Below are 23909 nucleotides of genomic sequence, written 5' to 3'. Positions count from 1 at the left end.
AAATTGTAATGTACAGTAAAAGGTTGTATATTGTTTTAATGGACTTGTTCACAGATATTAACATTTTTTGAAGTCCCTCATTAAATGCTTTATACTGATACATGCAAACATCTGAACTTAAAAGCTACAGAATAAAACAAGAATAGAATTTAAGAAAAAAAGTTTTCCCCACCTGGTCTTGAACCACTGACTTTTGGATTAAAAAGGGATTGCTTAAACCACTTGGCTATTAAGTTTCTATTTTCATGCACATTAATTTTGATACTTAATACAAGACATCAACATTTTGTCAAAGAACAAACAAAAAACAACAGTAACACTTAAATTTATGTGCTTGTTTCTGTTCGTTATACTTTTTAAATTTTAGCACGTTCTTATGATGATGACTTGTAATCAAGATAGCATATCGTAATCAAGATAGCATTTTCATAATCAGTCTACATCATTAGTTAAATTTCTCCTTTGATGTAGAGTGTGCTTTTCTGTTTGATTCTGTGCCAGAAACTTTAAAAAATATTGTTTTGACAATCTGTGAACAAGTCCCTTTAAGTAAATTTCCATGTAATTATCTGCACAGAGAATGCATTTTTCAGCCACATTTATCTATTTTGTTGGTCTTGGGCATGTTAAAAATTATCCCTAATTATCATGGGCTTAATGCATATTTGTTAAGTGTCTTTCCAGATTAACCTGTGGAGTTTGCACAGGCTAACCAGTGAAAACACGTTCCGCTTTTATTGTATTTTGCTAAAAGGAAGTCTCTGCTAAACAAAAATCCAGTTTGAGACGAAAGTGTCAGCCCTGATTACCATCTGGTATGAAACTTTACGCACAAGCATTAAACCACGTTTTTCTAGAGTGCGGCAAAAAAGAAAAAATGTCGAACTCAATTCTTGCCCACCTTTCTTAGTACGAGTTCCCCACTCATGTGACACGCCAGGCTGCTGAAGTGCAGGAGAATCTCGTCTGCAGGCAGACACTGCTCCACAACGTCATCACCGTAGATCGCTACTATGGCAACGCATATGAACAGGTGAAAGTAGTCCGTCTGGTGGTGTGACCAGCAGGATTCCCAGATACGCAGCGCTGCTTTCTCATTGAACTCACGCTTGAAGCAGAGCAGTATCCACCTAGGGAAGGGGGGGGGGGGGGGGAATATTAGGACAATTATTAAAATTAAATGCAATATGCACAGCCCCACCTTAAAAATATTGCTATGGTAATGATGAGATGCAATGTTCACAACTATAACGAAGTCAAGCGACATAATTGTCACAAAATCAGGTTTACAATTTGAAAAAAGTCTGATAAAGGGAGACCAGTCAAACTGAATTGATTGTTCATAGTTACCCACCTTGTTTCAAAATAAATCTATTTTTAGTCCTGGCGACCTTGACCTTGGAGATCAAAGCTCCAGATAAGGGTCGTATTTTCCTTATTACGAATTATTTTCAAGTCCGTTACGTTTTATTTTAAAATCTTGTCGTACCATTAGGAATTACAAAATCAAGTTACGAATATTATTTTTTCATTGTTTCATATCGATTTTTATTGAGTTCTTTTTGCGTATTAAAGATCTTTTCGGTGCTTATACAGTAGATTCCACTTAATTGAATATCAGATAATCAAATAATTCGGTTAATTGAATAGAAATTGAAAACGCCAAACCATTTGCATCTCTTCCCGTTGTAAAAACTCCACATATTCTGATAGGAAATATGGCATATTTCGGTTAATTGAATAACCAATTTTCTATTGCACACTATAATCCACACTATAATCCAGCAAAGAATGTCATAAATCTCCAAGAATACGCATTGTATCGACGATTTGACAGACACGCTCAATTGACTGCCTTTGTTTTCATTTCACACCATGCATGTATGCAGCGTCTGTCAAGCGTCACGTGACTAACAGGTGTAGTATGCGAGCAAGTACAATGCAAACACTGCAGTCTGCGGTGTGCAGTCAGGTGTGAACTTTCGAATGCAAACTGTCGAGTAACAAACTTCAAGTAGCAGTTTGATGTCGCTTAGAAACAAATAAAGAGTGTGTTGCTAATTAAAAACAAACTGTTAAAGTGTCTTGCTCGACAGTTTGCAAATAGGTGATGGAATGTTACACTATATTCTCAGTTTGTGTATAAAAACATACACAACTGCGTCACAGTAAATCATATCTAAACATGATGTTGAACAATCGAAAACGCGCACATTTGTCAAAACATCGCAGTCTTAACACTGCTGATCATGTTTTAACAATAACCAAAATAAAATCCAGTATTGACCAGATTTTCAGGTAAGTCAGTACACAGTTCATTATCTGTTTCACTGCTAAACTACCTGAAAGAGCGTAACGTCAAAACTACAGCATTCACTTCTCTACAAAGTTTTCCTTCAACAGTGTATATACACCCACGCTAATTTTCGCGCGCTTTTTACCAGAACAATACATGAGCAATAGATGTTGCTAGCATAAGCGTCGGGTAAGCAATAAAATGAATATGGGAAAAATTATTACACGCACCGTATGGCGTGACATTGTACATTGCCACATAGTTTTCGCTAGCTTTTTGTTTGGGGCAAAGGAAATACCTGTGGACGTTTTATTTAAAGCTAGAAAGTGTGTTTTTGATTACAAAATTTGTATTCTCATTTGGGAATTCAACAAAACATTTATATTATATTTATAATTGATTCAATATTTAATTCCAATATTAACTTAAGTGTCAAAATGATCTTTTGATTATGCACGAAAAGCAAAATTTCCAGGAGGATTAGTGATAACATTTGAAATACTGATACCGTATAATTGAATACTCCGAATAATTGAATATTTGGATGTGACAAATGGGCTATTCAATTAAGCCAAATCTACTGCATAGAATGGTTATCGGGTTTGTTTAACAAAGCGCATTTTCTCCAATAAAAGCGGCATGTACAGTCTATCTGTCAAAAAACAATGGCGGCGCCCAGAGAGCGTCCTAAAAAACTGCAAAGCGTGCAAAAAAACGCTTTTAACATATTGTACACAAAGAGAGCCGAAGTTGAATGTTAAGAAAGACATTATAGAAAAGATCTTATACAATGTTGTATGTTCAGTTGCCCACACAAAAGCTAAAAAAAACGCGACACGACGGGTCCAAACTTAAACAAAAAAAAACATTGAACAAGTGGAAGGGACGATTCCGGTGGCTTATCGATGAAAAGATTAAAGGGGAGACCCGTTTTAATTGTGAAATATGTAAAAATTCATCGAAGGCATGCAATCTAAGCACAGTTTGGGCATATGAAGGTATTTGAAAAATAAAAGTGTATAATACTGAATAGACAATGTTGACCTCGCATAAGTTGCTAGTATGTTTATTTTGATTTTTTGCATGAAAATAACAATTATTATTTATTTTCAGGTCATTTAGAAAAGCTAAGAATTATTTTCCAAAACTTAGTAGTAACGTTAAGAATAAAATTTCAGAGTTAAGAATTCTTTTTGAAAATCTGGTAGTAACGTTTAGAATTTCACAAAACCTTATCTGGAACTCTGGAGATATTGACGTAATTCTTTCGTGCCACAAACCGTCTAATGATGGTGAACAAATGTGCCAAATGATTTTAAAATCTCACAATTAATGACATAGTTATGGCCCGGACAAGCTCATTATGGCCATTTTTGACCTTTGAACTCAAAATGTGACCTTGACCTTGGAGATATCGACGTAATTCTTTTGCGCGACACACCGTCTAATGATGGTGAACAAATGTGCCAAATGATTTTAAAATCACACAATGAACGATAAAGTTATGGCCCGGACAAGCTTGTTCCGCCCGCCTGCCAGCCCGCCGACATTAGCCAATCTAATAACCAGTTTTTTACTTCAGAAAACCTGGTTAAAAACGATTGACAGAAAATAAGGGTTGATTTAATAATTTGGCTTGTTTGTGCAAACTATTTATTCAATAAAAGGTGTGAAACTTAAACATATTAATTTGTATGCCCTTCATAGAACTTGCATAGCGCAGTCACTAAAAGAGTTAAAAAACGTAATGATATTTATTTAAGTTATATTTTTTTCACTGTATTGTTCATTATCGTCCTGTCATAACCCCCTGATTTGAGGTCATTTCATGTTGGCTCTGATGTGAATTAGCAAACACAAAAACTTGCTTTTAATGAGTTTTGAATTTTCCAATTATTTGTTTTTTGTTATAACCTGTGGGCAAACAACAACTCCAGGGCATCTTCTCCCAGGTGAACAAGATGCTCATAAAATGTGGGCTGCATCAGACGCAGCAGCTCTCTCAGATACATCTGTAAGATAGAAATGAGCGGTGCGCTATGAGAAAGGGTTTTAATGCATGTACGTAAAGTTTCGTCTCAGATTAGCATGTGCAGTCCGCACAGTGTAATCTTGGACGACACTTTCCACTTTTATGATATTTTTCATTTCAAGAAAGTGTCTTCTTAGAAAAAGTCAGTTTAAACAAGACTATTGCCAAGCAATAAAAGTCCCCTACCTACGCAGGATCCACAATTGTCAGCAATATTTGTAGTTTATTTGTTGCCATAGCAACCATAACTCTTGACGTAGGAACAAAATGAAATGGCGTGCATAATTAACATATTGCCATCTATCCATGTTTCAAGTTTCATGCAAACATATGACAAACTTTTAAAGTCATCGCAGGATCCAGAGAAGTGTGACAGACTGACAAGCACACAGAGTGCAAACCATAAGTCCCTCTCTGTTTCACCGGTAGGGGACTAACAAGTGTTGTCTGCACAGACTAATCTGGGACGACACTTTCCACACATGCATTAAGCCCCCTTTTCACATAGCGAGGCTCAAATACATAGTCTATCATGTAGAACTCATCAAAATTCAAAAGGTTTATTAACATATATATTTTTCATTTAAGTGCAAGCAGAAAACTGGTTTTGCAATGAATTAACATTTGAACCGCTTTCTAGGAAAACAAAGCGTAATACATGAGGGTAAAGTGTCCACACATGCAAATTGCCGCAATCTGGGATAACATTTTTCACCTTGACTGGATTATTGCGGAGAAGACTTCCTTAAAAAAATCCACAAAAGTGGAAAGTGTGTCCCTGAGTTTGCCGACTGCAAATGGAAATATGGGAGGAAACTAGCCATGTATTCTTAGCACACAGCTCAATGTGACAATTCGTAAATAAAGGTATTAAAGCAATCATTAACTAACTAATTTTTCTGCAATTATGATGAAAGATTAATTGTCTTAACATTAACAATCAACATACAAACATCAGTAAATTTGTTCTGATAGGGCACATTTAAATAATATTTGTAAATAGTAAAACAGCATATCATATAAGTATACACTCAATACAAGCAAACAATGGCACAAGTAAGTTTGTTAACAAACAATTGCCACATTGAAAGGTAACAAGGGCTGTTTGTAAAACATGCATGCCCCCCATATGGGCTGTCAGTTGTAGTGGCAGCCATTGTGTGAATACGTTTTTTGTCACTGTGACCTTCACCTTTGACCTAGTGACCTGAAAATTAATAGGGGTCATCTGCCAGTCATGATCAATGTACCTATGAAGTTTTATGATCCTAGGCGTAAGCATTCTTGAGTTATCATCCAGAAACCATTTTACTATTTCAAGTCACTGTGACCTTGACCTTTGACCTAGTGACCTGAAAATCAATAGGGGTCATCTGCCAGTCATTATCAATGTACCAATGAAGTTTCATGATCCTAGGCGTAAGCATTCTTGAGTTATCATCCTGAAACCATTTTACTGTTTCGAGTCGCTGTGACCTTGACCTAGTGACCTGAAAATCAATAGGGGTCATCTGCCAGTCATGATCAATGTTCCTATGAAATTTCAAGATCCTAGGCGTAAGCATTCTCGAGTTATCATGCGGAAACCATTTAACTGTTTCGAGTCACTGTGACCTTGACCTTTGACCTAGTGACCTGAAAATCAATAGGGGTCATTTGCCAGTCATGATCAATGTACCTATGAAGTTTCATGATCCCAGGCATAACATTGTTGGGTTATCATCCGGAAACCATTTTTTCTATTTCAGGTCACTGTGACCTTGACCTTTGACCTAGTGACCTGAAAATCAATAGGGGTCATCTGCCAGTGATGATCAATGTACCTATGAAGTTTCATGATCCTAGGCCTAAGTGTTCTTCAGTTATCATTCGGAAACCATCCGGTGGAGGGACGGACCGACCGACCAACATGTGCAAAACAATATACCCCCTCTTCTTCGAAGGGGGGCATAAAAACAATTTTTTTGTATTTGTCATATTCTGTGATAAACAAAAAACCTTATGGAACAATAATTTACAAACCAACTGTTTGTCCATATCGCAATCTTTTGGGGAGCTGACAAAGATAGTTTTCTGCATGAGGCCCGTGAAACACCAGTAGGCGTCCACCTCGTGTTGTATCTCCGCCAACACCGGGGCCAGTAGGTCTGACATGCCCTGAGTGTAGCCAAAGTGAGGGTTCTCCACCGCATAGTTCAGAAGGATGTTTCTAAAATAAAATAGGGAATACACATGGATAACATGACTGACAGACCACAACATAATTTCAGATTGTATTATGCCATAAAAAATCAAATCATAATTAATATATTTATGGAAAAGGTTTGTTTAATTTTAATGAAATGTAACAAAAATATAGTTTATTTATTACTTATTGCAGTCTTTTGAGTTTTGATTTCTTTACTTTCCCCTGGTTCAAATTTACCGAGAATACACATTCACCATAAGAGCATATATATTTTTGGTTGTTTGATAAAAGTCAAATGAAGAAAACGTTGTCACCAAATATGATATTTTTTTAAGATAGATTTCTTTTTAAGATACATTTTCTTATTTTTAGCCTAATATATGGAAATTCTTCCTGATATTCTGGCCAAGTGTCCTCAATTTTGTTATTGACATTTAAAATTCAATTTCACTAGATGTTGAAAATAGATCTAAAATGACATTTATGTGATCATCCCAATGTCATTTTAAACATGGATTTTTATTTGTTGACATAATAATAGTTCTTCCTTCCGTGTCGAAGATGACCATGAGTTCAACTGTTTGTGTTTCTGTGGTTGGTGTTGTGGGTGCGAAGGTGACCGATTAGTCCAATCCTGACATGGAACGCCCTTCCACATTTCGGGCAGGATGGTCCAGTTGGGGGTGCATCAGACGCTTCCCTCTCCTTTCGCTTTGCTCTCTTAAGCTCGGCAAGGCAGACACGATGCTGCTCGTGTTTTTTGGCTCCGACCTTTAAACTCGATCTCCAGGCACTACGATTCTGGGCGAGCTTCTCCCATGAGTCGGGTTCAATGCCAAACAGCTTGGTGGATACTTTCAGCGAGTCTTTGAACCGCTTCTTTTGACCACCTCTAGAGCATGAGCCATTAACTAGTTCAACATAGAACAAGGGACAAAATTGTCACAAAACCAGGTTTTCATTGTGAAAAAAAAATCTGATAAAGCGAGACAACTCAAACTGAACTTTTGAAATGAACAAACAAAATTAACCCCCTTTGTAAGTTTGTTTTAAAATAAATATATTTTTAGTCGTGGCCACCTTGACATTGGAGATATTGACGTGATTCTTTCGTGCGACACACCGTCCCATGATGGTGAACAAATGTGCCAAATGATTTTAAAATCTCATAATGAATGACATAGTTATAGCCCAGACAAGCTCATTTATGGCTATTTTTTACCTTTGAACTCAAAGTGTGACCTTGACCTTGGAGATATTGACGTAATTTTTTCGCGCGACACACCGTATAATGATGGTTAACAAATGTGCCAAATGATTTTAAAATCTCACAATGAACGACAAAGTTATGGCCCGGACAAGCTTGTTCCGCCAGCCCGCCAGCCAGCCCGCCCGCATTCGCCAATCTAATAACCAGTTTTTTCCTTCGGAAAACCTGGTTAACAACTGTTTCGGGATGCGTGTGTCGTCCATCCTACAAACCTGACCAGCCCAGCAAAGTTGGCTTGACCGCAGTATGGTGTCGATACCGTACATGTTTGCACGGCTAAGGACCTCAGTATCCGGGATCTTGTCTTGCCATCTGATGCCTAGTATTTTTCAAAGGCATACTGTGTGAAAGTGGTTCAGCTTCTTGGTATGTCTCTGGTACACCGTCCAGGTCTCGCTGGCATACAGTAGTGCAGTAAGTACAACTGCTCTGTACACATTGAGCTTTGACGCTGATGTGATACCTGGGCGGTTCCATACAGTTTTGTTCAGGCGACCAAAGGCAGAGCTTGCTTTAGCTATGCGGGCGTTGACTTTGTCATCAATATGGACGTTTCTGGATAGGGTGCTACCAAGATATGTAAACTTCTCCACAGGATTGAGACGCTGAGACTTGATTGAGATGTTTGGCTCGATGTAAGGGCTATTTGGTGCTGGTTGGAACATGACCTCAGTCTTTTTAGTGCTGATTGTCAGACCAAAACTGTCACAGGCATCTGAGAATCTGTTCAGGCTCTGTTGCATGTCAGCCTCTGTTAAAGCATTAAGGGCACAATCATCTGCAAAGAGAAGGTCTCTTAGCCTTTTGAAGTGGACCATGGTCTTGGCTTTCAAACGCTGCAGGTTGAAGACTCCGCCGTCTGTGCGGTACCTGATGTCAATGCCTGGGTCACTTTCAGAGAAGGCATCTGCGAGCATGGCAGTGAACATCATGCTGAAGAGTGTCGGGGCTAAAACGCATCCTTGCTTGACACCATTTGTAACCTTAAAGGGTGCAGATTGATTACCATCATCGAGAACATGGGCCTGTATACCATCATGAAATTGGCGTACCATCGTGATGAATCTTGATGGACAGCCAAATTTCTCCATGATTTTCCATAAACCAGTCCTGTTCACAGTATCAAACGCTTTGGTGAGGTCTACAAATGTTGTGTAGAGGCTGACATTCTGTTCTTGGCATTTCTCTTGCAGTTGTTTAGCAGCAAAAATCATGTCCATTGTACCACGACCGGAGCGAAATCCGCACTGACTTTCAGGAAGGAGGCCGTTTTCAAGGTGGATTAGGAGTCTGTTCAATAGTATGCGTGCAAGGATCTTTCCTGCAATGGATAATAGAGAAATCCCTCGGTGGTTGTTGCACGACTGTATGTTGCCTTTACGCTTGTAGAGGTGAACTATTGACGCATCCTTTAGGTCTTGTGGTAGCGTTTCCTTTTCCCACATTGACTGAAAAAGTTCTGTCAGTTTCTGGATCGTCAGTTGGCCTGCCGCTTTGTAGATCTCAGCTGGAATTGCGTCTGCACCAGGCGCTTTGCCAGTTGACATTTGCTTAATAGCCTTTTCTGTCTCTGTAGCGGTAGGAGGATTGTCGAGTGTATTGTCAATTGGGGCCTGAGGTAGGCGATTTATTACTTTGTCACTAATTGTAGATGGCATGTTTAAAACCGACTCAAAGTGCTCAGCCCACCTATCAAGAATGCCAGACTTGTCTGTGATAAGTTTGGTTCCATCTTCAGAGAGCAGCGGTGATGTATAAGCAGGCTGGGGACCATACAGTGTTCTGACAGCTTGGTAGAAACGTTTGGAGTTGTGAGAGTCAGCATAGTCCTGGATTTCATCGGCTTTTTGTTTGAGCCATTTGTCTTTCATGTGCCTTAGCTCAATCTGAACCTTTTGCTTTGCCTGGTGTAGAGCAGCTGCGTTGGCTTGGGTTTTATTTGAGAGGTTCAGCTTTAAGAGCATATTCTTTTTTTCAAGCAGTTTGTCGATAGCCTCGTTGTTTTCATCAAACCAATCCTGGTGAGAGTGCGTTTTAGGACCAAGTAAGGTACAGCATGTCGAGTGTACAGCGTTCTTGAAGTCCGCCCAGTCTTGTTCAATGTTGCCAGAATTTAAAGGCGTTGACTTAAGTTTATCATCTAACTCACTTGCTACCTGCTTTTTGACGTCAGCATTGTTCAGCTTCTCAATATTCAGACGTTTTGGTGGTTTCTTCCCCTATGTTGACATAGATGTTGTTTGTACATATAAATTTAAAACAGCACTGTCAAAGCTGAAGTCAATGTCAGGAGATAAATACAGTTTATGTGAAATAATTTTGAGAACATGGGGCTTGGAATCCCATCTTAATTTCTTGCCCCTGCAAGCAAATCCCAGGCACTCACTTCAAGACTTCGATGTTTGGGTTGTTTTCTCCCTTGAAGTACGGGTGACTGCGATCGGTACGCACCACGTCCTTCTCCACCGTACACTGGATGTTTCTCCAGAACTGTTCAGCCTCTTGTTCAGTCATTGACTCCCTGAATTAGAACAGAATAATTGAGATGTAAAAACACAAACCCATGTTCACAACCTTTTTATTAGAAATTAACATGTATTTCACTTAGCAATTAAAAATCAAATTAAAGTGACAATAATGCAACCTTAAGTGGTACTGGACTAGAGTTGTACTGTAATAAAGTTGTACTGAACATTGATTTCCTTTGTTCTTAATAATATAAACATGAAGGTCATCTAAAAGACAACAAGGGACAAAATTTTCACAAAACCAGGTTTTCAGTTGAAAAAAAGTCTGATAAAGGGAGACAATTCAAAATGTGTATTGTTAACCCCCTTGAGTAAAATTGACCTTGATTTCCATTAGAAAAAAAAGTCTGATAAAGAGAGACAACTCAAAATCAAAATGTGCATTGTAACTGATTGTTCATATTTACATAGTTGTTTCAAAATCAATCTATATTTAGTTGTGGCGACCTTGACCTTGGAGATTTTTGGTAATTCTTTCGCGCGACACACCGTCCAATAATGGTGAACAAATGTGCCAAAAGATTTTAAAATGTCACAATGAATGACATAGTAATGGCCCAGACAAGCTCATTTATGGCCATTTTTGACCTTCAAACTCAAATTGTGACCTTGACCTCGGAGATATCGACCTGATTCTTTTGCGCAACACACCGTCTAATAATGGTGAATAAATGTTCCAAATGATTTTAAAATGTCAAAATGAATCACAAAGTAATGGCCCGGACAAGCTGATTTATGGCCATTTTTGACATTCAAACTCAAATTGCGACCTTGACCTTGGAGATATCGACATAATTCATTTGCGCAACACACCGTCTAATGATGGTGAACAAATGTGCCAAATGATTTTAAAATGTCAAAATGAATCACAAAGTAATGGCCCGGACAAGCTCATTTATGGCCATGTTTTACCTTCAAACTCAAATTGTGACCTTGACCTTGTAGATATCAACATAATTCTTTCGCGGGACACACAGTCTAATGATGGTGAACAAATGTGCCAAATGATTTTAAAATCTGACAATGAACGACAAAGTTATGGCCGGGACAAGCTTGATCCGCCCGCCAGACCGCCCGCCAGCCCACCCGCCCGCAGACATTGCCAATCTAATAACCAGTTTTTTTCCTTCGGAAAACCTGGATAAATAGAGCAAGACCCGATAGTAATGAAAGCAAAGTTCAAAACAAACACGTCAAGGGACTAAATATTCTTTAAGGCAAAATCTGGCAAAGACAACTCGTCGCAGCACACATTCATTTCTTTACAATCATCTACTAAGGTAATTTCAACTGTTAAATCCATTCAATGATTACAGAGAATCTCAAAACACCAGCTTCAGTACAGACATAGATGAGGACTAATGCACAAAAGCACAAGTGTAATGCTAAATGGTTATACAAGGGCACAATTGTGCTTAATTATGGTAAGAGTTATGGGCCTTGGTCAATGATCCCCCATGATGATCCCTAAGACATGCCTGAAGCTCAGTATTAGTAACAGAGATATGTACTTGCTGCACGCAAACTTTGAGCTCAATTTCATCTTGCATGCAAACTTTGGTCACAAATTAGTGTTTTATACAGGAAGGAAAAGGGGCGTGGTGCAAAATTTCAAAAAATGACACTTTAGCGCGCGACATTTATAAAAAAGGCACAAATATATCTGTATAGTGACTTAATAACAAGCTTTATTACACACAAACATTGTATGTATAGTTTTGAGATTTATTGTTGAATAATTAAACCAACAAAATCCAGAATGTATATTTTATTGTGTGTTTTATATTTTCATGTAGTAACAAAAAACAAGATTAAACATATTTATTTACAAGATATTTTGTTGCGCCAGTTGTTGTTTTTATTCTTGACACGTAGGGCCCAATAGGTGTTGGCATGTACATTGACACGTATACCAAATATACATGATATACAACTGGCTTCCCTGTCAGCACTCAAGTCGAGGATCCTTTATATGACAACTGGGCTTTCAAACAACTTAATTATTTTATTTTTATTTAATAAATGACACGGTGAAATATGCATGTACTAAAATTAAAGTGTTGCCGCATAAAATTGTAAACGGGTATTGTTTTCAGTTTGAACATTCATGACCACGTTTTGTATTGTGTACATTTTATTTCGAAAAAAGTGTAACTAGGAACGGCGCCGTACTGTCTTTTGTTCATTGTCAATTAATTCAATACACGTTAATTGGTCTCCGATATAAACTTGTTTTGCTTACAAAGCAATTTGCATCAATTTCTAATTTACGTTTCGTCGAAAGTGGAATGCCAAATTCGGGAAGCGTACGTTGCGACATTCTAAACACGAATGATAAGTGGTACAAGTTCAATATTTTTGTAAAATTCATATCTGTGTTTGCCAATGAACATATTTTGACAAGTTACAAACGGGTCATAATGTTCTTAATTGAACCAATGGTGCAGGCCTACTACTGTTCCAACAATTAACAACTTTTGGCCAAACAGGGTCCAAGACAGGGGTATCAACTTCTTTGCCGACATTCACACGTTATTGTTATCAAAACATCGTGACAATAAACAAGCACGTGCTCCAATTAAGCGCGGTCTGCCTAACCGTGAACAGCAAACGTGTTAAGATTGTCGTCTGCTACAATTCATCAACACACATCTACTGTGAGCCTGCGCCAATTGTATTGGACAGGAGGCGGAGCGTTATTTTAATCGACAGCTTTAATATGTCATGGGTTGCTATTTTCGGCGTATGACCAATTTTCAGGAAGTACAGTGGACGTCATGGGGTTTTGAAATCGGCGTATGGAAACAATTATCGGGCGTAATATACGGCCGTACGCCGCTAAGTGCAAGCCCTGTAAATTAATTTATATTAACTTAAAACTGTTTGGCATTAAATTGAAATCAAATCAATATTTTACAGATACAACTGGTGTTTTTTTTGTTTTTTTTAATTACGCGTAAAAATAAATGTTTTGAAATAACTGAATTATGCATGAAATGCACAATTTCCACGTGAATAACATCGAGGTTTTCATCAAGTCTCCTAAGTAACTGTGCACGATTGTATCCGGACCGATTAGTGTTACAAAGCCACTGTAATTATCGATTGATATTGACACATGGTTATTCACACATGACGAATTCACAACCCCGCGAATCTTCGCTGATAATAGTCGGCTTAGAAGCTTGGTTAAGAGGCAATTAAGATGTTATCAATAAGGTCGCGCACGGCGGAAACAGGGCGGCGGCCTTTGAAAAGGGCAGCGTGGCGCTGATTTGCTTTGAAAGGGGCAGCTAGGCGCTTCAAAAAAGCGGCGTGGCGCCGCGCCACGCTAAAACGGCCTGGATAAAACACTACAAATATAGATCTTGGTCTGTGATTGTGATTCATTATTAAGACATCAAAACATATGTTCAAATTTTATTTTAATATATGTAGTAGATACATAGATATTATGTTGTTGCATGCATATTTAATCTAAGTTTTCTAAGTAAAAAAGGAGCATTGTTCTGCTGAATTGCAGGTCAAACTTATAGAACTTTATCAGTGACCACGCACAATGACACCAAGCACATGTGTGACGTTGCAATTGAATACCTTTAGTACATGTAGAAACAGTGATATAAAAATGTTGTATGTTTACCTCAATACTTAATAAGAGTGTTATGCAGTCTAAAACAAATACCTGAGACAACATTTGGGCGAGTAGTAGAGCTTGGACAATAAAGTTAATAGTCAAGCTCAATATGAGATGACCCTGGCCTCGTGTTCACAAAATGATTTTGCAATCAAAAATCGATTTTAACTGACATCGATTTTCTTTTTTGCCTATCAACTACAATGGAAATCCATTTTCAATGACAAGTAAAATCAATTTTCAATGCAAAAATTGTCAAGCTCAAAATGAGATGACCCTGGTTTGCAGAAAACATAACAAAAATCATACAGTGTATAATGCACATTAATATACAAAATTATAGCAATCACTAAATACGTTTTTAAGGATAAAACCTGTTTTTTTTAAAGATCTGTTGATTGTTAACTGATCTTTCTTTTCCATTTTTCCAACTAATGTTGAGTCTTAACTGAGATTTCAAATTAAATATTCTCATTTTTATAACCTGAACTATTGATTATATAATTTTCAACAATCAAAATATGAAAAAAAGCAAATTTGTTGAATTGATATCATTTGCCAAATAAAGTTTGTTTATGGATGGGTGCAAATCAGTTGACATATGGTATAATTCTAAAAAAAAATGAAGTGCAGAGTAATTGTTTGTATGCATTGCAATTCTCCTCATTGATATCTATACACCCATGCAGTTTCATATTGAAATCTTGTAGTGTATATATATATATATATATATATATATATATATATATATATATATATATATATATATATATATATATATATATATATATATATATATATATGAGATATAGCCCGAAAAGTTACATAGTAAAACAACAACAAAGGGAAATAACTCTTATTTAAAGTGTAAGGTTATGGCTCATGCGAATGGCACGTCTCCTCATTGATGTCTATACACCCATGGCGTTTCATGTTGATATCTTACATGTATATAGTTTCTGAGATATAGCCACGAAAAGTTTTGTGACAGATGATCAGAGGTAATATCAGACTGAAGGACGGACAGACGGACGAAGCCAATTCTATATTTCACCGCCTTTGGATGGGGGATAATAATATCATATGATAAAACCCAAAATTTGTAGGAATTTTCTCTGATTAAAATATGCTTTTTTCTTAAACTGTTCTATTTAAACAGTTTTCTGTCAGTTTTTCTTACTTATACCTCTTTTAAACTTCTGTAAGTACCAAAAAATAATGTGTGAAACTGAAATCGCAATACCTTTTTTTTCTGATGTTCTGGTACTGGATGTACTTGTCGTTTCTTATTTGTTCCCGCTCTTCAAAAGTTGAGTTAAAGGAGTAATAATGGAGCAGGAATGGCCACACTTCATGTCTCAGACACGGCTCTAGACCTCCAAAAAATATGGCCTGTACAAAAATAAGATGCATTTTTTATGAATTGCTATCAATATAAGGAAGAAGCAATCCCACTTTCCAAAAGTTCCATTCTATGTGAAATCAACATGTTTAAACCAGTAAACATTGTGATTGTGCAAGGATATAGAAGTGCAGCATTTTCTTTTACGAATATGTGACAATGAAAGGACCATTCTATCCATAATACTTGACAAGAAATATGCCCACCTCAGGTTAATTTATGTATAAACCCTATGAAAACTTAATCCTTTACAACATTCAGATACGCCTTAGAAAATTAAATTTTATAAAATACCTATCTTACAAGATTCAAGTTTTAAAGGCTTCATTTCAAATCAATTTCATTTCCTTAGATACTGATGAGCAGCAAACAGCATAAAACCTGAACAGACTGCCAGTTTCTTGTAGGCTGTTCTGGTTTTATTCTGGTTGCATATATCCATTATCATTATGCCTCTGAGTGGGAACACGTGCCTTCCTGATCTGGTAGTCGTCCTCTATGACCCCGTCATCCATCATGTGTGTACGCCAGATGTCCTCGGTCACAGTCAGGTACACGCCCTCCTCTGGATGACACTGGTCCTCCGTCAGCGACGGCTTCACTATCATGAACTGCTTGTAGTTCTTTTCTGTGTCTATCTGAAGTGGATTAAATATGGAATACAGTTTAAAGATGTAATCCTCTATCCTCATTATCACCACTATAATGAACTTGTTTTCAAATGGTTTTTAGTAGGGATGCAACAGGTTAAACAATCAGTTAACCGGTCGTGTTAAATTTGTGCACGCAAAATACTGTTAACTTACCCTGGGTCTTCTACGTATGAGGTAAGATTTGATAGTAGGCACCACTGTTTTGTTTTACTCTTGATAATTTAACATGCAAACTGTGGGTATTGGGGATTATTAGCGTTTATGTAATTGACATATTAATTTAACTCTGATAAAAATCATTAGTCAGCTTATTTTGAGGATTTGTTCACCAGTATCCAAAACAATTTGTACACATAAAATAACGTGTTAGAAATACAAATTGTATCAAGATTATCATTTTTTGGTATAATCTTGACCAGTTAACACAGCACAATTAAATGTAGCAGTTATGTAATTGTTTCAATGTTGTGCTGTACAGTATGATACGACAAAAACATTAATACAGAAGTAAATAGCAGTATTTCAAACATAATACTTCCAAACATCCCTATTAAATGAATATGTTGATAATTTAAAAAATATCATTTTGTTCAACCTAAAAGATAAAAAACAACATCTTGATATCAAGTAAGTTTAAAAAAGAAAACGGAATGAACAATGAAACACAATATGTTTGTAAGCAAAACAACTCAAACACAAACATAAGTGGCGCCACCAAAAATAAAATAATGAAACCTGAAAATGAACTTTGTTAACTTGTGTAGTTCTTAGAACTTCTTACCCTTACTCTTGTACGCTGGATATGTAAATACAATAAATACAAACCTTTACAAATCTATTAAATGAATAGTTTTATACCTTTTTATCAAGATATTGCTATGACCACTATTGTAATCAATGCAAGCCATCTTAAATTACTTCTGTTTTTGAAGAGAGTGCATGTACAGCAATATGATTTTTTTTTTAAAGATACTTAATCTTTTTTAGATTGGTAAGTTCACCGATTAATAACCATTTACAATTATAGGTTAACCGGTTAGTGTTTTTGTGACCTGTTGCATCCCTAGTTTTGAGAGATCTACGGAGCAGTTTGGTCCGTCTAGCCTCTTTTTTGCTCTCCATACCCCTGTTGCTCCTTTAAGCTAGTCAACACAAAAGACTGGTAGGGCATATCACACTGCCCCTTTGCAAGACTAGTTTTATCTGTATGTTTAACTTAATGTACTGAGTGTTAGTGGTGAACTAAGGGAAAGACAATGCCTCATTCTTAATCTAATTTCAGTTACCTGATTGATACATGTACTAAAGCAATACAGTACTGTATAAATGGCCTATCCAAAATCTTTGCATCTAGCAAGCACCCATCTACTCTAAAATGCTTTCATAATTATGCAATAAATAATAGCTATCAAATGCTGGTCAGTGCTGATTCAGTAACTGCTAAAATGTTTCGATATTTTTGCAGGTATAGAGTTTTCTTCTAGCGAACTGAATGCTTTTCTTTTCTGACCAGCCCTGTTTATTAAACCACAAGGAAAATCATACATATTAAGGGTGTATGGAAATTCTTTTTACTGCCTAATAAAGTAAATTGCAGAGCAATCCTTAAAGGGCACTAGATACTCACTTTTTCCTGCTTTGTGGCAAAGAGACTCCAGTCCTGAAAGATTTCAGCCAGTTTGTCCAACCCGCCATGATGGAAGTGTAGAATCTTGTACTGGCTCTCGCGACTTGCAATGACAATCTGTCCAGCAGTGAAATCTGGATCGCTGTAGAATACACGCAACGATCGCATCTGGCCTGCAAGCATCAACGTTAAATGTTCATGGAAGATTTAAGATGAAACAGTCAACAAAGGTTACCATAAGCTGATGATATGCTATGGAAATTATTGACAAGCCTACCTACATATGTGCAACACATATGAACTAGGTACTTGCAGGTCTGTCTACAAAAAAATTCTTATGAGCCCTATGGCTTCAAAATCAAAACAATCCTAGAAACTTGGTAATATAGACAATCCCAGAATCAATAATATGGGCGCCGCCATATTACGTAACCCGCGATTGAAAACGGTACTGAAGAATTTGACAGATTACAACGTTATCATAGTGTACACCCGCTTTATTCCAATAAACAGTACTTTATGACTTCGCACATTAGGATTGAAAACAAGTGAGACATGAAACCAAGTGTCGATATGTATCACATCGTTAATCAATATAATTTAAATTAAAAATATACACGATAGATTCATAAAATATGTGTCTCTGCAACAATATTCAGTGAAAACACGTAATGTTTAAGGCCCAGTTGGCATTTTTAAGCATACCTTTCAGTAATGCCTTTGTATAAAATGTAATTATTTCTTTATGGAATAAAATTATTCAAGCATAATTATTAAGGTATAGAAATATTTTAAGTGTGAAGTAAACGTTGTGATTTTAGCGTAAATAGTGCTGGAGATATTAACAAAGATCTATCAATATATAAAGATTGGAAACATCCATTCAGACCATATTTTTTGGATAGATCTTTGATATTAATTAGATAGATTTAAGATCGATGTAGACAATTAAATTGATATCTGCCTTTGTTTAAGCCTATATTATTTCTTATTAAATGTCGTACTTTCTATACTTTCCGGAGATATTCATTAAGAAACGTTGTAAGATTAAAGACTTAGGACGACTTCTTTAATTGAATAATATATCTCTTTGTTTGTCTAAACAATTACCATTTCGCTTCATGGGGAAGAATGAAGTTCAAAGCAGCAAAATCCAGATCTCTTGTCATAAAGAAAGGACAGACAACAGAGAGGTTCAAACTCTACGTACAGAACGAAGAGATTCCTTCCATAGTGACGAGTCCAATAAAATGCCTGGGCAAGTGGTTTGATGCAAGCCTACAAGATCGCGACAATGTCAAGAACTTAAAGCAACAGATAGAGGAGGATCTCAAGAAGATAGACCGCTGCGGACTACCCGGCAAGTTCAAAGCCTGGCTTTACCAGCATGCACTGCTCCCAAGACTAATCTGGCCGTTGATGCTTTACGAGGTACCCAGCACAACAGTGGAAGCCCTGGAGAGAATTACTAGTCGACACCTCAGGAAGTGGCTAGGAGTTCCACCCAGCTTTACCAGTATTGGACTCTATGGGAAGAGCAACAAGTTACAGCTCCCGCTATCTTCACTGGTAGAAGAGTTCAAGACAGCAAAAGCAAGACTTGTGTTGACCTTGAGGGACTCTCCGGACGAGTTCATCCGTGAGGCAGGGATCCAAACCCGAACGAGCAGGAAATGGTCAGCGACAGAGTCTGTGAGCAAGGCAGAGAACACGCTCAAGCACAAAGACATTGTCGGAGTGACTGCAGTTGGACGTGAAGGAATTGGTGCGAGAAATGTGGTACTGTGGAGCCGATCAGACCAGAAAGAGAGGCGAGCGATGATTCAGTCTGAGGTCAGGAGGGCGGAAGAAAATGCCAGACAAGCAAGGGCTGTGGGGATGGGAGCACAGGGAGCATGGACCACGTGGAATACCGCAGACAGGAAGTTGACCTGGGGAGACATCTGGAAGTATGAGCCTTTTCGGTTTTCCTTTCTCCTCAGGTCTGTCTATGACCTACTACCATCCCCAGCGAACTTGTGCCGATGGGGACTCACAGCAGAGCCAAAATGCAGCCTGTGTGACAGAGTAGGCACCCTAGAGCATGTTCTGTCATCTTGTAGTACAGCACTGACACAGGGAAGATATAGATGGAGGCACGACTTGGTCCTCAGAGAGTTGGCTGACTGGCTAGAGAAGGAAAGGAAGAAGGAACATGGTAATCACCCCGTCATGGGCACATCGCTTTTGTCAAATCGGGTGAGACCGTGAAGACACAGAAACCAACAAAAGCATCAATTCTTGATGGCTCTAGAGACTGGAAGATGGAAGTTGACCTTGATAGAAGGCTTGTTTTCCCAAACGTGGTTCAGACGACCCTACGACCAGATATTGTACTGTGGTCAGAGACAGGAAAGAAGCTCGTCACCATAGAGCTGACAGTACCATGGGAGGCAAGATGTGAAGAGGCCTACGAGCGGAAGAAGGCCAAGTACACAGAACTGATGGATCTGTGCAAGCAACAAGGCTGGCGAACTTGGCTATTTCCCGTGGCAGTTGGCGTTAGAGGATTCTGTTCCCAGTCCGTGCACAGACTGATGACAGCATTAGGAACAACTGGCAGGGAGAGACGAGTGGCTATCCAGAGACTGAGCCAAGCAGCCGAACGGGCAACAAGCTGGCTGTGGCTGAGGCGAGAGGAGAAGAGCTGGAGGCAATCAACCAACACACAGTGACTGATCACCACTGTGGGCCCACCGCTATCAGAATGTTCATGGAAGTAAAGGGCCGAAACATTCTAAGACGGCGGAATCCATGCTGATGATGTTGGTTGAGGAGCAGTTAAGACTGTATTTAAACTAACTATTAATATTTCCCTTGTAAGTGTCATTTTAAAGGTAATATACAAATCTATAGCCGAAATGAAGTTTGTGATACTAAAATTGTTTCGTAAATCTTTGTTATCGAAACTCTGTAAGATTTTCAGGTAGAGATTTTTTTTAAATTAAAATAATGTATCTAGTTTAGTCTAAAATTAAAGTGGTTTTTAGCAATCTATTATTTAAAAATCGCTCTCAAGCTAATACAAAAATAACTAGCCGGAAATTAATTTTGTGATTTAAATGAACAAGTATCGGAGTTATTCGCTTGCAAAACTGTGTACAATGTCAGGATATGTCATACTTTTTTATTGAAAAGGACATATCAGCTTTTGTCTACAACTTTCTTATATTATTATTTAAATAACGTTTAACATGTTGCCTGAAATATTATTAAATTTTCTTAAGAACATCTTAATTCACGATTGAAATGTTCAACATGAAAAATAATGAGCCTTAAATAAACTTAAATAGTTCCAATTGTGTTCTCTAGATTTCCTAAAAGTATGTCTTTATTAAATGTTCGTAAAACGGTCTAAATTTACGCTTAAAAAATAAAAACACCCACAAAATAAGTGATTTATTTTTCTTTAATTACGGATTATAAATGACAGCAACATACATCTCTTGAAAAAAACAACAGCGATAAAGGCGCGAACGAATTCGATCAATGGGAGGCGATGTTCCAAGTGTGGATTAAAAGCGTTTATGAGTTTGCCCGTGACACCACATGTCTGCACATGTGTTGATATCGAAATTTAGATAAAATATCACGCGTCACCTTTAAATAACATGTTAAATGACAATCAAGACCTTATTCATGCCAGGGACCTACACAAATAGGTACATGTCCATGCTGTGTGTTATTACTCTTAAACAAATGCAGATGAACCTTATTTCTACTAATTACGTAATTTATATTAATTAAAAAAAAAAACACGAACTATTATGTGGTTGTCAGATTGATAACAGAAACTCTTTAAATCCTCAAATATATTTGATAAACCCGTTTCGCTTCCTTGTTTTGTGTAGGGACCTACTCACACATATATAGGTCCATGTTTATTTCTTCAGTACCGTTTTGGAGGCGCGCGAGAGTATTCAGGGGCGGGTAATCCAGGAGGTATCGATTTCTGGGATTGTCTATAGACAAGTCAGGTTGAGGTGGTGTACTGAATAATATGATATGGAGTATTTTACTGTTTAATAATCATAAATATGAGCTACTCTCTGGGAAAACTTTGCTAAATGCATGTGCTTAAAGAATTGTCCTAGAATAGCATATGCTGTCATCATAGGCTAATCAGGGACAACACTTACAGCATGGACTAGATTTAGATAAGAATTCCTTTAGACCAAAAATTCCATAAAAGCAGACAGTGGTGTTTCTGATTAGTCTGAGTGGTCTGCACAGGGTTCCCTGCTACTTTACACACATTCATCAAGCCTGGTTTTCTCTGAGCACAGCTGAGGGGTGGTATTCCAGAAGCATCTTAAGTTAAATTTTATTTTTATCCTTAAATTGAGAATTTTTCTTAAGTGTTTTATTTCATACTGCATTAGTTTGGCAGCGAAAATTACATCAAAATAACATCATTATGTCAATGTTATTTAAGGATTACCAAAAAAAACATGCATGTCTTTATTGAGTAAAGAAATACCAAACATTGTAATTTTTAACTTAAGTGAAAATATTTAAGAAATGACTTAAGATGTTTCTAAAATACCACCCCAGATCTTAATGCTAGCAGACTTACCTAGATCCACAGAAAACACCCCACACACTTGCTCTTTTGCGGTCTTCTTCTCATTGGATCGGTTCTTGCTGACAGAATTTTCAGGAAACCGCAGATTGTGAGTCAGTGATTCCGGGCTAGAGGGTGTGTCCACATTGATAACTGGTTCCCACATACCAGAAGACTGTTCCGGGGAGCTGGAATATGGGCTTGGAGGCTGGGAGTCCGGCCCAGAGGTGGTGGTGGAGGAACCAGACGGATTTCTTTCACGAGTAACAGAAATATCTGGTGCTGAGAGGTATTGCATGTCACAGGTACCAGAAAGGTTCAAACTTTGCGGGTGTGGTGGGATGGTTCTATTGGGACTCACCCCACCAAATCTAGAACAGTGGTTGTCAGTTGGAACCTCACCTAATTTATTGCAATTGAGTCCGTTTTGGTTGGCAGTAGACAAGTTCTGAGTGCTATTACTTTGGGTACAAACAATTTCAATAACATGTTTTTCATCATTGAGATCGTCCTGTATTACTTCATCTTCAAGATCTTCAGTAGTCACACAAATGTTATCACCATCAATCTCAATACTGACTGATTTGTTGGAGCTAGTGCTTTGTTTGGAAATAGTCCTTGGTCTGCAATGATGATTCTGTTTTGTCATATCAATTTCCTCATCAGCTAAAGCCAGTTTGGTCAAATTATTTAATTGTGTATTGATTTTACAAACTTTATTAGCATGAATATCATTCTCTGACATTGCCTGTCCATCTTGATGGGAAAAATTGTCAGAATTAATATTTCTTCCAATAGAGGCTGTCCCCGAATCAAACTGCTCATTTTCAATTCCAAGTTTTCTCCCTTTATTTTCACTGGGAGCATTTAGTACACCTTTTTCTTTTGAAGTGAGAGAATCCTCAGAATTAACGCTATCAATACTGTGCTTTTTCCTGATTGAACCTTCTTCAGATTTGTCACCTTTATCGTCACCAATTGAAACACATGAATCCAAGGGAGACAAATCTGTGGTGCAGGTAGTTGGAGTAGCAACATTGTTATCTGACTTGGCAAATTCTTGTTTAGGGGTTTTTCTTCTTGGGCTGTGCTTAGGTGTGCTTCTATTTGATCGGTTTGGACTGTTTTCAATGCTTTTTGTGTTCTTTTTCAAGTTTGAATTGGGTATCCATGTAAGGATAAGCGTTGGACCAAGAGCCTGTATCATAATTCAACATTATATGTACCAGAATAACAAGTTTTAACTTTAACTCATTTATGCCTCGCATCTAGCAAAAAGGCCTTGGCAAACAGCGTAGACCCAGATGAGAAGCCGCATGATGCGGGTCTGCTCTGTTTGCTTAAAGGATTTTCTGTAAGAAATATCTAAATATAGAAATAAATATACTAGACATCCCTAATTTTGGAAATAAATTGATCCAATTTAGAAGGATGGGAGAGTCCACTAGGCATACATGGGGTAATAATACAGGTATTGCTGGGTATTTAAAATGTAGCATGTTATGTAACATTTGTAGTGGCGATAAAAGTCACCATATACGGAGATCTGATCATCATATTTTTTAATGTTTTAAATTGCTCGTTACAGAGACATAACCTGTACCAAAGACATCAAAAGAGTAAAAAAAAACACATGAACATTATTTTCAAAATAAATTGAGTGAGGTCACTGA

At 37.5% G+C, this 23909-nt stretch overlaps 1 protein-coding gene across 1 annotated transcript in view; it reads right to left on the bottom strand.

The window, feature by feature from the left end:
- The window catches only part of LOC127865768 (TBC1 domain family member 16-like), a 52733-nt gene that overhangs the window by 12430 nt on the left and 16394 nt on the right, over positions 1 to 23909 (bottom strand). The window contains exons 3-10 of the mRNA XM_052405720.1: positions 22249 to 23434; positions 17634 to 17806; positions 15827 to 15991; positions 15195 to 15343; positions 10173 to 10307; positions 6351 to 6537; positions 4211 to 4308; positions 902 to 1130 (exon numbers count right to left, since the gene is read on the bottom strand). Coding sequence (XP_052261680.1) covers positions 902 to 1130; positions 4211 to 4308; positions 6351 to 6537; positions 10173 to 10307; positions 15195 to 15343; positions 15827 to 15991; positions 17634 to 17806; positions 22249 to 23434 — 2322 coding nt within the window. The remainder of the gene's footprint in view (positions 1 to 901; positions 1131 to 4210; positions 4309 to 6350; positions 6538 to 10172; positions 10308 to 15194; positions 15344 to 15826; positions 15992 to 17633; positions 17807 to 22248; positions 23435 to 23909) is intronic.

This window comes from Dreissena polymorpha, chromosome 2 (genome assembly GCF_020536995.1).
Source record: "Dreissena polymorpha isolate Duluth1 chromosome 2, UMN_Dpol_1.0, whole genome shotgun sequence".
Lineage (NCBI taxonomy): Eukaryota > Metazoa > Mollusca > Bivalvia > Myida > Dreissenidae > Dreissena > Dreissena polymorpha.
The sequence above is the reverse complement of the archived record's forward strand: the minus strand, read 5'-3'. Positions and strand labels throughout refer to the sequence as shown.